Below are 12,049 nucleotides of genomic sequence, written 5' to 3' on the forward strand. Positions count from 1 at the left end.
GATCTACTAAACATGATCTTCTGTTTTTCTGCTCGAGCACTTCTGATGGCTTCTTTGTCCTTAAAGGATCAAGATGGTTGGCATTTACAGTTATTGATGAGTTGCACCATAGACCACTAGCCAGATTTTTGGTTGCTCCCCACCATAAATGCTGTCTATGTCCTGATGAGGCTAGTTCTCTCCCTCCTCCCTCATAGAACACATTGTCACCTCTGTGCCTTTGCACATAACATATTACCCAGTTCAATTCCCACCTTTCCCTTGAAACATTCCCCCGGCTGTTTAAGCCTTCTCTAAATCTTGCATTATTCTCTATACTATAATTTAAAACAACATAATCTTTCTGTTCTAGATGTTTAAGCTAGTTGCATTTAAATAGCTCTAAAGATCAATGCGTTTAATATCCAAGAATTATTTCTACCTTCCATCTCCAATTTTACATTTCTGTTTTATCTCATTGCACCATGTATCTTATTTTAAGCCACTTTAATGACGTTTTAGAATCGAGCCTGATGTTAATCATGAACTAGAGCTCGGCAACAGTTGGCAACTCATGAATTATGTTGTAAATTGTTGAATTTTGAAACTAAAGGTTTAATGCTATAAATTTTCTCCATGGATCTTAACACGTGAAAATGCTGCTGAACTGAGCTCCCTGCCTAGAATATAAGTTTGTTGGGCCTTTTTATTCCCCTGAAGGCCTTAAATTAAACTGTAATGTTTCCAACAGAAGGTTTATTAAATTATAAATAGGATATATCATACACTTTTTGTTCTTCTTAAGAAATAAGTCATTTCACATACTTTCTTTGGTGTTTATTGAACTTTTTTACTTAGTATTTTCACATTTTGTTTCCAGATAAATAGGACAGAAAAATTTGGGCTCTTGAGGTAGCCACATCCAAATCATCCCGAAATAATTGGTCATCTAATCAGCTGGACAAAGCAGTTTCTTTGAAATGACTTCAACTGGATTTCTGTGATGTCTTGACAAGATTTTCCTAACTTAACCATAACCTTTTTTCATTTATTTTCAAAACTACACATTCTAGTAGGACTTTCCCACCCTTGTTTTCACTAAGAATTTATTTTCTAGAAAATTTAAGAAACTATGGGTAAAATTGAACTCAATATTTAAGGGGGGAAGCCATGTCTGAAAACAGTTAAACTACTGGCATTGTACCTCACCTGGGGACTTGTTAGAAATGCGTGTTCTCAGACTTACCCAAGATCGACTCACTCAGAATCTCTGGGGGTAGGGCCCAGCCCTCCGTGTGTTAACACGCCCTGCACATGATTCTGTTGCAGGTGCACCCTGACATTTGACACCCACAACCAGCGGCTGTGTCCTGTTTGATCCCATTCCATTTTTCTTACTGTGTGGTGATTGATTTGTTGGTTTCAGGTTACAATGCCCTTTTAAGATATGAAGGATTTGAAAATGACTCTGGGCTGGACTTCTGGTGCAATATCTGTGGTTCTGACATCCATCCCGTTGGTTGGTGTGCAGCCAGTGGCAAACCCCTCGTCCCTCCCAGAAGTAGGTGGCCTATTTACCCTCACTGTCATTGAAATATATGTACTTTATGCAGTGTCACACGTAGTAACATTCAAGTGATACAGAAATTAAAGTAATCATTTTTGGTTTTAAGTAACTTCTCTGATGGCAAAACATGCTCGTTTTCTTTATTTTTGTGACTTTTCTTCATAACCTTAATGCTCTGAATTGCAGGGGAAAATTGTTATTTTTTTAAAAATAGTTTATGAAGCAATTCTGCTCTTTGCTAAAGTGTAACTGGTTATTTCTTTTGTTTTAGCTATTCAGCATAAGTATACAAACTGGAAAGCTTTTCTAGTGAAACGACTTACTGGTGCCAAAACACTTCCTCCCGATTTCTCACAGAAGGTAAAGACAGGATCTTAGAAAGGACTGAAGTGTCAATTGAGAGCTCTGAAAAGGAATAGCCTGGAAGTTTTTAAAGGAATTGTTTTCATTTAGTGAGCCAGATGATCTAGTTAAATATCGAGTGCACTCAGTATTTTTAATGGTACAAAATTGAAATCAGTTGTAGAGTTCTGTCATGAATTCCGAACAGTTTTTGTCTGCTTTTGTTTAAGGTTTCAGAGAGTATGCAGTATCCTTTCAAACCTTGCATGAGAGTAGAAGTGGTTGACAAGAGGCATTTGTGTCGCACACGAGTGGCAGTGGTGGAAAGTGTCATCGGAGGAAGATTAAGACTAGTGTACGAAGAAAGTGAAGACAGAACAGATGACTTCTGGTGCCATATGCACAGCCCGTTAATCCATCATATTGGTTGGTCTCGAAGCATAGGCCATCGATTCAAAAGATCTGGTAAGCACCTGTCACAAGCCCGCCTATTGAAAACATCATTGAGGCTGAATTGTACTACTGTGGTTATCTTTCTTTACAGAATAGAAAAGATCCGAAATAGCATTCTAATTGTCTGGGCTGCTTATTCTACCTTAATTAGGGGATGTTCACACCAGAATATGAGTGTCCCGGCTAACTCCTTTATATTCCTTCCATTTGTTCTCAATTAAAATATAATGCACTTTTGGTCACAACTACATTTTGTTCTCTTCTACTTTTCTTATCCAGCCCATTTGGAAGATCCAAAGGTAGCCTTTCCATTTGCATTCAGTTTTAATCAAAACAGAAAAATTATATGTGGTTAGACCTAATACTGAACACATTAAAACATACTTCTGAAGCTGTGATTCCCTCACTAGGGAATTGCAAGCATTCTAATTGGCTGAGCATATTTCATAGCACATGTACTCTGAAGAGAGCATTCTATTAAAGAATTATTTTTCACCATAAATGTAGAAGGCATGTATTTCTGCCATGTTTTAGAATATACATACCTTGTGAGTTTGAAACCTTCAAAGAAACGTGGTTTTTGGTCTTCTCACAAATGCTGACAGATTAGTATGTAACTTTTCCTTGTAGATATTACAAAGAAACAGGATGGACATTTTGATACACCACCACATTTATTTGCTAAGGTAAGAAGTTTTTATAAGAACCCTCATTTGTAAATTAGGTTTGAAAGAGGGTTGTGGGTTTTTTCCTAACATTATGGAAATCACAATTACATTTGTTCACTTAAAAGGATTAAGACCTTGTGATCCATAGGTGTCACAACTATTGATTATAATTATTCTTAAATTCTGTCCATTTGCCTGAACTCTCTCTATCCTCCGACGGAGGTTTGAGTTACAATACTAGGTAGGTAGGAGAAGGCATTTGGTTTTTTCATCTGGTAAACATTTTCAAAGTGGTAATATTTATTATTAAAATGATAACATTTGTAACAGCCGATGTGCTTTCATGTAATTCTTTAGGTAAAAGAAGTAGACCAGAGTGGGGAATGGTTCAAGGAAGGAATGAAATTGGAAGCTATAGACCCATTAAATCTTTCCACAATATGTGTCGCGACTATTAGAAAGGTAAGACAATAGGTTTTAAAGTATAGAAATGCAATTGTAAGAACTGGGTTTAAGGTAATAGGAGAAGGAGGCCCTTAACATGCTCATTTTGACATAAAATGTATGTATCTGGATCTTCACTGGGGAGAGGGTTGGTAGTAATTTTGAAATAAATTTCAGTTCTCTTATCAGTGGTTCTCTTTCTACGTAGCTTGTTGTCAAGATTGTCATCTTGAGTCTGCTGCCTCTAGTTATTGAAATATGTATCCTGAGTTAGAGGAAGAATATTTATTTAAATTACTTCTGGTCAAAGCTAGTCCAACACAGAATTGCAACAAGGCCAAATTTATCTTCACTTTACTGTTTTTCCCTTAGTGCCTTTTTTCTTCTTTTGGTAGTACTTTATTTCTTCTTTTTTTCTCTCTTCTGAAGCTGCGTTTGTGAAAAGGTCTAGAAGAGTGGTTCTCAGTTCTCCGTAGGCATCAGAACACCCTGGGGAACTTAAAAAAATACAGGTGACCAGACTTCTTAAATGCCTGCCCCACCCTGTTCCGATTTCATCAGTCTGGTGGGGGGCCCTTGCATTGGCATTTTTTAAAAGTCCCCAGGTAATTCTCCAGTTCCGCCATGGTTAAGAACCACTGATCCAGAGTCTACCTATATAAGGGTGGAGCTTAAATTGCGATTTGCATTTCAGCACAGTTTAAAGCCTTGAGCCAAAAGAATTAAAACCAGTTATGGTTGCTGCCATGTCCCAGGCACTTGAGCTCAAGGTCACACAGCTAGACAAAACCGGCTCCAAGTTTTTGTTCTTCCTCTTTACCTGACCCAGTGATCAGAGTCACCTGGTATGATTTCAAACATAGATTTCCAAGACCTACTCCAGACCTACTCGATCGGAATCACAAGAAGTATTACACAGGATAATGTATTTGTTTTAAAAATGATAAAGTTGTCTAAGTGATTCTGACAGTCAGGTTTGGGAACCAGTCCATTATGCCATGCTCTGTTCCATGAAATGAGAATGAAGCGTCCAGTGAGTAGAGCGTCAAACTTCGTTCAGGAATTACTTAGTTCATGCTTGCCACACTAGGTTTGTTTTGGACTCTAAATAAAAAGCTTACAGTCTTGTAGAACAAGGTAAGATACATAAAAATAAGTTTGATACAGGATTGACTATGACTTAAATGTACACAGTACTGTTGGGATTCACATAAAAGCGCACATTGTCTCAGAGGAATCAGGGAAAGCTCTATAGAAGGGAGGCTATTTGAAAACTTCACCTTGTAGGTTGGGAAAAACAGCTCAGCAGAGATGCAGGGAGGAAACTGTTGTGGAAAGAGAATGTGCACAAAAGCATCGAGATAGGAAAGCACAGGCCAGGTTTAGGAAGAGACTGAGTCATTCGTACAGTACACATCAAACAAGTCATACTGAGTATGGTGGTCAAGGCTTTTCTTTCATCAGGAACAGAGACCCATGCAAGTTAGCTCTAAGAAAGTTACCCTAAGGACATGGCAGTCTCACAGACGGACATGCAAGGACACAGGGACAAGAACTGGAAAGCTGTAAACCTAGTGTTATTCTCGGGGCCTCTTTGTCCCATCTCTTCCCTGCTCTGAGTCTCTGCCATTTTCCTTCACTCTTGTGATTGGTGTTCCTCTCACTCCGTCTCCCTGTGTGGCTGCTAGCTCCATCCTGTATCACAGCCTTTCAGGTCCAGTTCTGACCCATGACTTGACAATAGCCTCTGTGTCTGTTAATGGTAATTACTGAGAGAGATTCTAGCTGAGCCCAGCCTTTGGCTTCGTCCCCTAAAGGTTAGATACTAGCCCCCAGCCCAGTCAGCTGTATTTGGAAAAAGAATCCGTGCTGAATGGAGGTAGCTCTTGCCAAAGATATAGGCAAAGCTGTTAAGCTGCAAGAGGAAGTTATTATACACATCCACTATAGTAGAAACCACTAGAAAAAAGGCACTTGGGGGCAGAGACTAAAAGATGATTTAGAACCAGGCATGCAGGCTTTGAATACTCGGTCGGGCCATCTGAGCTTTCTCTGGTGAACAGGTGAGTTGGAGAAGCTTTCTGGCGTGAATAGAGGTCATAACACAGGAAAGTTAAACTGTGTAAGAGGAGAAATGTCCGAAAAGGAAGCCTGAAAGTAGTGATCTCAAACAGTGCAGTGGAGACAGAATTCATGGCACAGAGAGAGGAACTAACATTAAGGGGAGTTGTGGGGTCTGGTGCTTGCTTACCTCTGAAGGTGACTTTGACAGCCTGCATGGACTCTGAGAGGGCGTGTGCAGCACTCAGGGAAAAGGCAGGACTGAGACCCTGCGAGGGAGACAAACTCCTGACGTCAATGGAGAAATTGTGGGTGTAGAGGTCAGTTATTGAAGCACTGGGTGTGGGTGATATCAGCAAAACAGAGAGAAAAGGGCTAATATCACAAATGTAAGGATTAGATGTGAAAGGACACTACCAAAAGAAGCATCACCAATCAGAAGAGGTGAGAAGGTCGGGCAGTAGACTGTAATGTAATGAGAGTCTGGGAAAAAACGTCGCAGAAAGTTGAGAGTAGTCAGTGGATATCAGATATTTCAGGGAGGCTGAGGTTTGAGGAGGATAAGTGTTGGGAGAAAGGCTCTGGATTTGACAAACTAGGTCACTAGTGAAATTTGGCATTTTAGCAGGATCAGGACAGAAATCAGACTGCAAAGAGTTACATAGTATAAACCTTGAAGTGGGTCTCTGGGTGAAGTATATAGGAGTTCACTGTGCTATTTTTGTACCTTTTCTATAAGTGTGAACGGTTTCAAAATTAAATATTTTTCAATATTTTTAATGTAATGAAAATTGGGAGATGTTAGATTATACAAGATAGTGTTTTTGGAGCCAGGTACCAGTGGTAATGGTACAAGATGGAAAAGTTATTTTGTGGGGTGGGGTACTACCTCTTAAAATAGTCAGGGGTGCCAAAGAAGGAATATGGGGACCCTTGCACGGGGTGGCCTTCGTTTCTGTCATACGGGAGCGTGGGTATCTGTAGCATAGGAGAGGGAAAGTGAAAGCTTGACAAAGGTAGAAAAGGTTTGGAAAAACTCCTCTGCGAAATCAGAAGGAAAGGAGTAGAGTTACCGAGTAGGACGCAGAGCCGCGCTGAGACTAGACGGTTAAATCGGAGAGGAGCACTCAGCCCTGTTTCATGGGCCACAGCAGCCAGCACCTCAGCCATCCGCAAAGGCACTGCTTTTCCTACACCTCTGAGGTCACTCTGTGTAACCCTGCTTTTGTTGCTGGTGCACACTGCAGTCCGCATAGGTTCTTACCGTTCAAGTTGCTAGCGTAATTCAGTGAGGAGACCGTTATGTGGTAGATTTTCATTTCTTGTAGAATGTCACTTAAAGGATCACTTTTACAACAGTGGTGTCTAATTTCAAATACTTGAAATTCTCTTAATTTGAAAGGTGCTGGCTGACGGATTCCTGATGATTGGGATCGATGGCTCAGAAGCAGCAGATGGATCTGACTGGTTCTGTTATCACGCAACCTCCCCTTCTATTTTCCCTGTTGGTTTCTGTGAAATTAACATGATTGAACTTACTCCACCTAGAGGTATTTCATCCTAATATGAACGCTGGGTCTTTATCCTTGCCTTCTTTTTACGTGCTATCTATTTACATCATTTAACACTGCCCTGGGTTTTTTTTTTGCTGTGTGGACATATTACATGTGTTCCTATATGCAAACATACATACACATAACAAGAGCTGTGGGGTGCTTTACACACATATAAAGCACTATATTCTAGCTACCTTTGATAAATTATATTAGTATAGAATTTTTCCTGCGTATCTGTACATTTTGTAATATGAATTGGTATTCTCGAGCCCTGTGGAGATGGTGATGTAGGTTATGGCATACATAAACGTTTTTTAAAAATAGATACAGGCTAAAGCCTTTGAGGGAAAGCAAGTTTCCATCTTTAGAATACCATGTGGCTTTTTTTTTTTTTTAAAGGCATACCCTTAAATAGCTCTCAAGTCTTAACTAGTGACTTTCCTAATTTCAGTATCTGAGCGTTGGGTTTTTCTCTTCAGAAAAGAAGGGGGGAAAACTAAAAACAGAGGCCTATAAAATAGTATTTGCCCAGCAGAAAAATATCACTGTGACATATGAAATGCTAGACTATCCTAAGCGTAGGATTACAAAAGCAAAAGTTTATAATTCTTCTGGTAGACAGGAGAGAGACACTCTTGCATTGGGTAAGTAGGTGCACCTGTGTCTGTCTAGAAAAAGAAGAAATCCTTATAACATGGAGGAATTATTGCATTAAATAATGTGAGTGCAAGAGTTAAAGTTTATTATATAATCTAAAATCCCGAGATTTTAGTGTGTACTGAGTTAACCTTTTATATCTACGTTTTAATATGATGGTAATTTTAAATGAACTGCCAGTTAAATCAGGTGTGTTTTTTCAGGTTACACAAAACTTCCTTTTAAATGGTTTGACTACCTCAGGGAAACTGGCTCCATTGCAGCACCAGTAAAACTATTTAATAAGGTAAATTTAAATAATGGCATAATTATGTGGAATTTTTTTGATGCCTCACGAATGCAGATCATTGTTGGTCAAAATGTGTTTGCTTGATATTAGAACTTCTTAATGGAGATTAGTGTAAACAGAACAATATATTTTCTTTACCTAGGAAATGAAGCTTGTTTTCAAACTTTGCTTCATTTTTAATCTGAGTAAAACAGAAATTAATACATTTCCTGACTAGTTCTGAAATGCTTCACCTTCACATGCTTTAATAATTAGAGAAGAATTTGCGAATTTTTTTGGTTTAAATTAGGTTATTTGGATCCGTCGCTGCTTTTGTTTCTTAGTGATGGTGGACTCGGGCATACTTCTTCTCACCAGTGTTCCTGTTGTGCTTCTCCATGTCAGGATGTTCCAAATCACGGATTTCGTGTAGGAATGAAATTAGAAGCAGTAGATCTCATGGAGCCACGGTTAATATGTGTAGCCACAGTCACTCGAATTATTCATCGTCTCTTGAGGATACATTTTGATGGATGGGAAGAAGAGTATGATCAGTGGGTAGACTGTGAGTCCCCTGACCTCTATCCTGTAGGGTGGTGTCAATTAACTGGATATCAGCTACAGCCTCCAGCATCACAGTGTAAGTTGGTATACAGAAAAGGTGTCCTTTTGTAAAAATCAGCAATTCTCCAGAGGACTATTTCACATAAATCATCTTGTGAGCTCACAGGACAAGAATATTCCTTTATCTGATTGGTTGCCAGGTAAGATCTTAAGATTCACCAACAATATCCCAGAATCAGACCATGAGTACCATGGCAGTGTGAACTCAGTAGTCGGTTACATGATGACTGTAGAGACACGACAGTAAGAGCACCCACCAAATTAGACTTTTCTTAACGCGTTTGAAAGTATAAGCTAAAATTTATTGGTATACATATGTGTGTGTGTGTATGTGTGTGTGTGTGTGTGTGTGTGTGTGTGTATATATATATATAAAATAAATGCTTATTAAGTAGTGGCATCTGTGGTATCATGAGTTTTACAGGAACAAGCACCCTTATTTTCAAAGCATCATGTACTTTTAGAAGTATAATGGCCTTGGTAAAGATAATCTATCTAAGTTGTATCTAGAGTTGTATGCTTGCAGTGCTTATCTGGTACCAATTTTCCCTTTTATTTTTCAGCATCAAGAGAAAGCCAATCAGGTTCATCAAAACAGAAGAAAAAGGCTAAGTCCCAGCAATACAAAGGACATAAGAAAAGTGGGTCACCACATGGTGTTTATATATATTTTCTAAGTTATTAACCAGTTGGGGTCATGGTTTTCTTGCACAGAAACGAATATACCATATGAGAGCCGATGACTGTGCATTATGTAAATTATGCTTAAAGGTGCAGTATGCCATAAAAGGCAAACCTTTTCAATAATGAGAAACACTTATGTTTTAGTTGACAGGAAACATGATTACCATCATATTTTAAAACCTATATGGTAAAGAAGAGAATACAAGTAGTTCTTGAAATAATATGCAAACCTACTGAAAATTAATTCTTTTTTTTAAACTTTAAAAAAATAAATGCTTGATACTTACAAGAGACTTGGAGCCTAGGAAACCCATCCTTCATAAACCAAAACAATCTTTCTAGAATGAGACTTACACAAAACTCAAGTTGATGGCTAACAAAGTCAGGCTTAAGAATATTTTTTTAAAGTGTGTTTTCTATATTATGTTTTACCTTACAGTGAATGATTATGGCCATTAATAGCCAAAATAACATAATAAAATACATTGATAACTCTATTCATATGAGTTGATAACTCTATTGATAACTCTGATACTGATATTGATAACTCTGTTGATAACACTGATAACTCTAATCATATCTAAAGATATGATTCTTTTCAAAGTCCCCCCACCATAGGAAACCACAAGTTTTTCTCTTCACGAAACTTGTCATGGAATATTTCGTTCTGAGATCAGATTATTTTTATGTAAGGATATTTTTAAAAGTAAAAAGTATGTTTGAGGATTAAAACTAAAACAGATTTTTCAAGCTGACTTGCCATATGTTCAAATAAGTGTTAATCTGTCTCATTAACAACCAAGAGACTGAAGCAGCATGAAGAACCAAATATACCCTTACTTTCTGATTATCGTCATTTATGTATAATTTCTTTCTCACTGGGGACTGCAAACTTTCCCCACCCACTGCCATGGTGCTCTCATGTCCTCCCGGCATGGAACCCAAGTCAGATTCAACAGGGATAACCTCCAGGCCTTTCTCTCGCGCTCTCTTTTATATTAGAGGTATAGGTTTCCCATTTGCCCAGAGTTATTTTGCCCACTAGCTGCTTGCCATGTTTGATATTCACCTAAAAGAACTTTAGAGAGCATTGCCAGACAGGCAGATGGAAGCAATCCCCAACATATCTGGAAATGATGAGGAAGAATTCACAAGGCAGCTTTGTCAGTGGACTAACCATAGCACATGTGATCTCTAAGCTTTCTGTGAGATTAGATAGCACAGCCTGCTTTGGCCTGTCTTCTCACTTTCTATTGGACAAGACTGAGAGAGATTTCAGAATTTTTTTCCCAAGGTGTTACAAACATTTATTACTCCGTGGCTATGTGACATACAATTTTTAGGACTAATTTCTGAGCACTGGGTACACAATTCACACACCTCCCTCACTGTGACTCTTGCGGGTTTGTTTCCAGCTTACGGGGTTTAATTATTTTGGATTAATGGGCCATGGGAAGAAGTAAGAAACTAACGAAGTGATATCAGTATGCCAGTTTATAGTGACATTTAATAGTACCGCATTTCTGGGTTAGCTGGAAAAAGGAATTCAGCTTTAAATGTATAACATGTTCTTTAACTGTAACATTGCAAGAGCTCTCGATATTGAGAGCAATATTGAATGCAAAGGCATCATCTTTGATGCCTTTAACTTGTCCTTTGGACATATGAAGGAAAAGGACTATAAAGCCACAGTCCCTTATTAGAAACCTTTGGGACCAGATGTGTTTTGGAATTCAGAATTTTTCAGATTTTAGAAAAGAAGTGTAGTACGTAGCATATATTATGTAACACTGCTTACAGACTCTGGCACATTTTCTGAGACAAAATATATGTAAATGTTTACATTAAGTGGGCCAAATAAAGATTATAAATAGTATCACCAAGTGAGATCTGGTTTTGTTGCCAAAGTTTTACAGAAAAACTGTGGATTTTGGAATTGAGGATAAGGAATATAGTGCCATGTGAATGAAGAAGAAGCAGTCTTCATTGTGAGGGTACTCTCTGTTCCTTTTATTTTTTTATAATGCTCACCAGATAGTTGATTAGAAATTTTTCCCACAAAACTTTACTTGCCCCAATAAGAAAGATTTTGGGGTCCATGAACCTAATTTGTCCATTGCATATGCAATGTCAACAGCAGATTGGCCACAAACCCTATTGTTTTTAAATTTGCCTACAGATTCTTTATGGCTCTGTGGTTTCATCTTCTAGCTCTTTGGTCTTTTTGTCCTGAAAATCCTCCACCAGTGTGTTCTTTGGTAGTGTTGTGTTTTTGTTTGGTTGGTCTTTTTTTTTTTTTTTTTTTTTTTTAAACAGAAATAGATGGTTGGCTTCATTGTCCTAGCTTATTTTGTAATGATCTGTGTTCATTCTATAGAGGGACAACTTCTAGTGCTTTTAGAAAATAGGGTCATGTTCTGCCAAGCGGATCATATAGACCGTCGTATGCATGTGATCTGTCCAATCTGAAAAGCCTTAATTTTTTCAAGGTTTAGTAATTCTAGAGCAGGAAACCCAGCACTAATTTCTGAACCATCTTCAGGGGCTGTTACAGGTAGGAGAGAGTTGGAGAACCTCCTTGCGTTTTAACTTGCGAGTATGTAGGACATGAGGAAAAGTCTAAACGATTGCTGCACGTGATTTTGGTTTGGCAGCTGCAAGTTGAATGTGTACTTGCGATTACTTCTAGCTTAGTTATCAGACCATTTTACATAGGAGGTACGGTGTAACTTAGATTTATCTTGTA

The 12,049-nt window shown here is 38.3% G+C and overlaps 1 protein-coding gene across 22 annotated transcripts in view; it reads left to right on the forward strand.

Annotated features, from left to right (window-relative positions):
* Positions 1 to 12,049, forward strand: part of MBTD1 (mbt domain containing 1) — a 70,500-nt gene that overhangs the window by 48,905 nt on the left and 9,546 nt on the right. For 21 of the 22 annotated variants that reach the window (XM_015084947.3, XM_053211945.1, XM_015084949.3 and 18 more), the window contains 9 exons: positions 1,406 to 1,540; positions 1,818 to 1,906; positions 2,119 to 2,353; positions 2,972 to 3,027; positions 3,367 to 3,471; positions 6,917 to 7,064; positions 7,931 to 8,013; positions 8,401 to 8,635; positions 9,183 to 9,260. In XM_015084947.3, coding sequence (XP_014940433.2) covers positions 1,406 to 1,540; positions 1,818 to 1,906; positions 2,119 to 2,353; positions 2,972 to 3,027; positions 3,367 to 3,471; positions 6,917 to 7,064; positions 7,931 to 8,013; positions 8,401 to 8,635; positions 9,183 to 9,260 — 1,164 coding nt within the window. Of the gene's footprint in view, positions 1 to 1,405; positions 1,541 to 1,817; positions 1,907 to 2,118; positions 2,354 to 2,971; positions 3,028 to 3,366; positions 3,472 to 6,916; positions 7,065 to 7,930; positions 8,014 to 8,400; positions 8,760 to 9,182; positions 9,261 to 12,049 lie in introns of all 22 variants that reach the window. The other variant, XR_008294090.1, reaches the window with a different exon arrangement.

Source organism: Acinonyx jubatus, chromosome E1 (genome assembly GCF_027475565.1).
Source record: "Acinonyx jubatus isolate Ajub_Pintada_27869175 chromosome E1, VMU_Ajub_asm_v1.0, whole genome shotgun sequence".
Lineage (NCBI taxonomy): Eukaryota > Metazoa > Chordata > Mammalia > Carnivora > Felidae > Acinonyx > Acinonyx jubatus.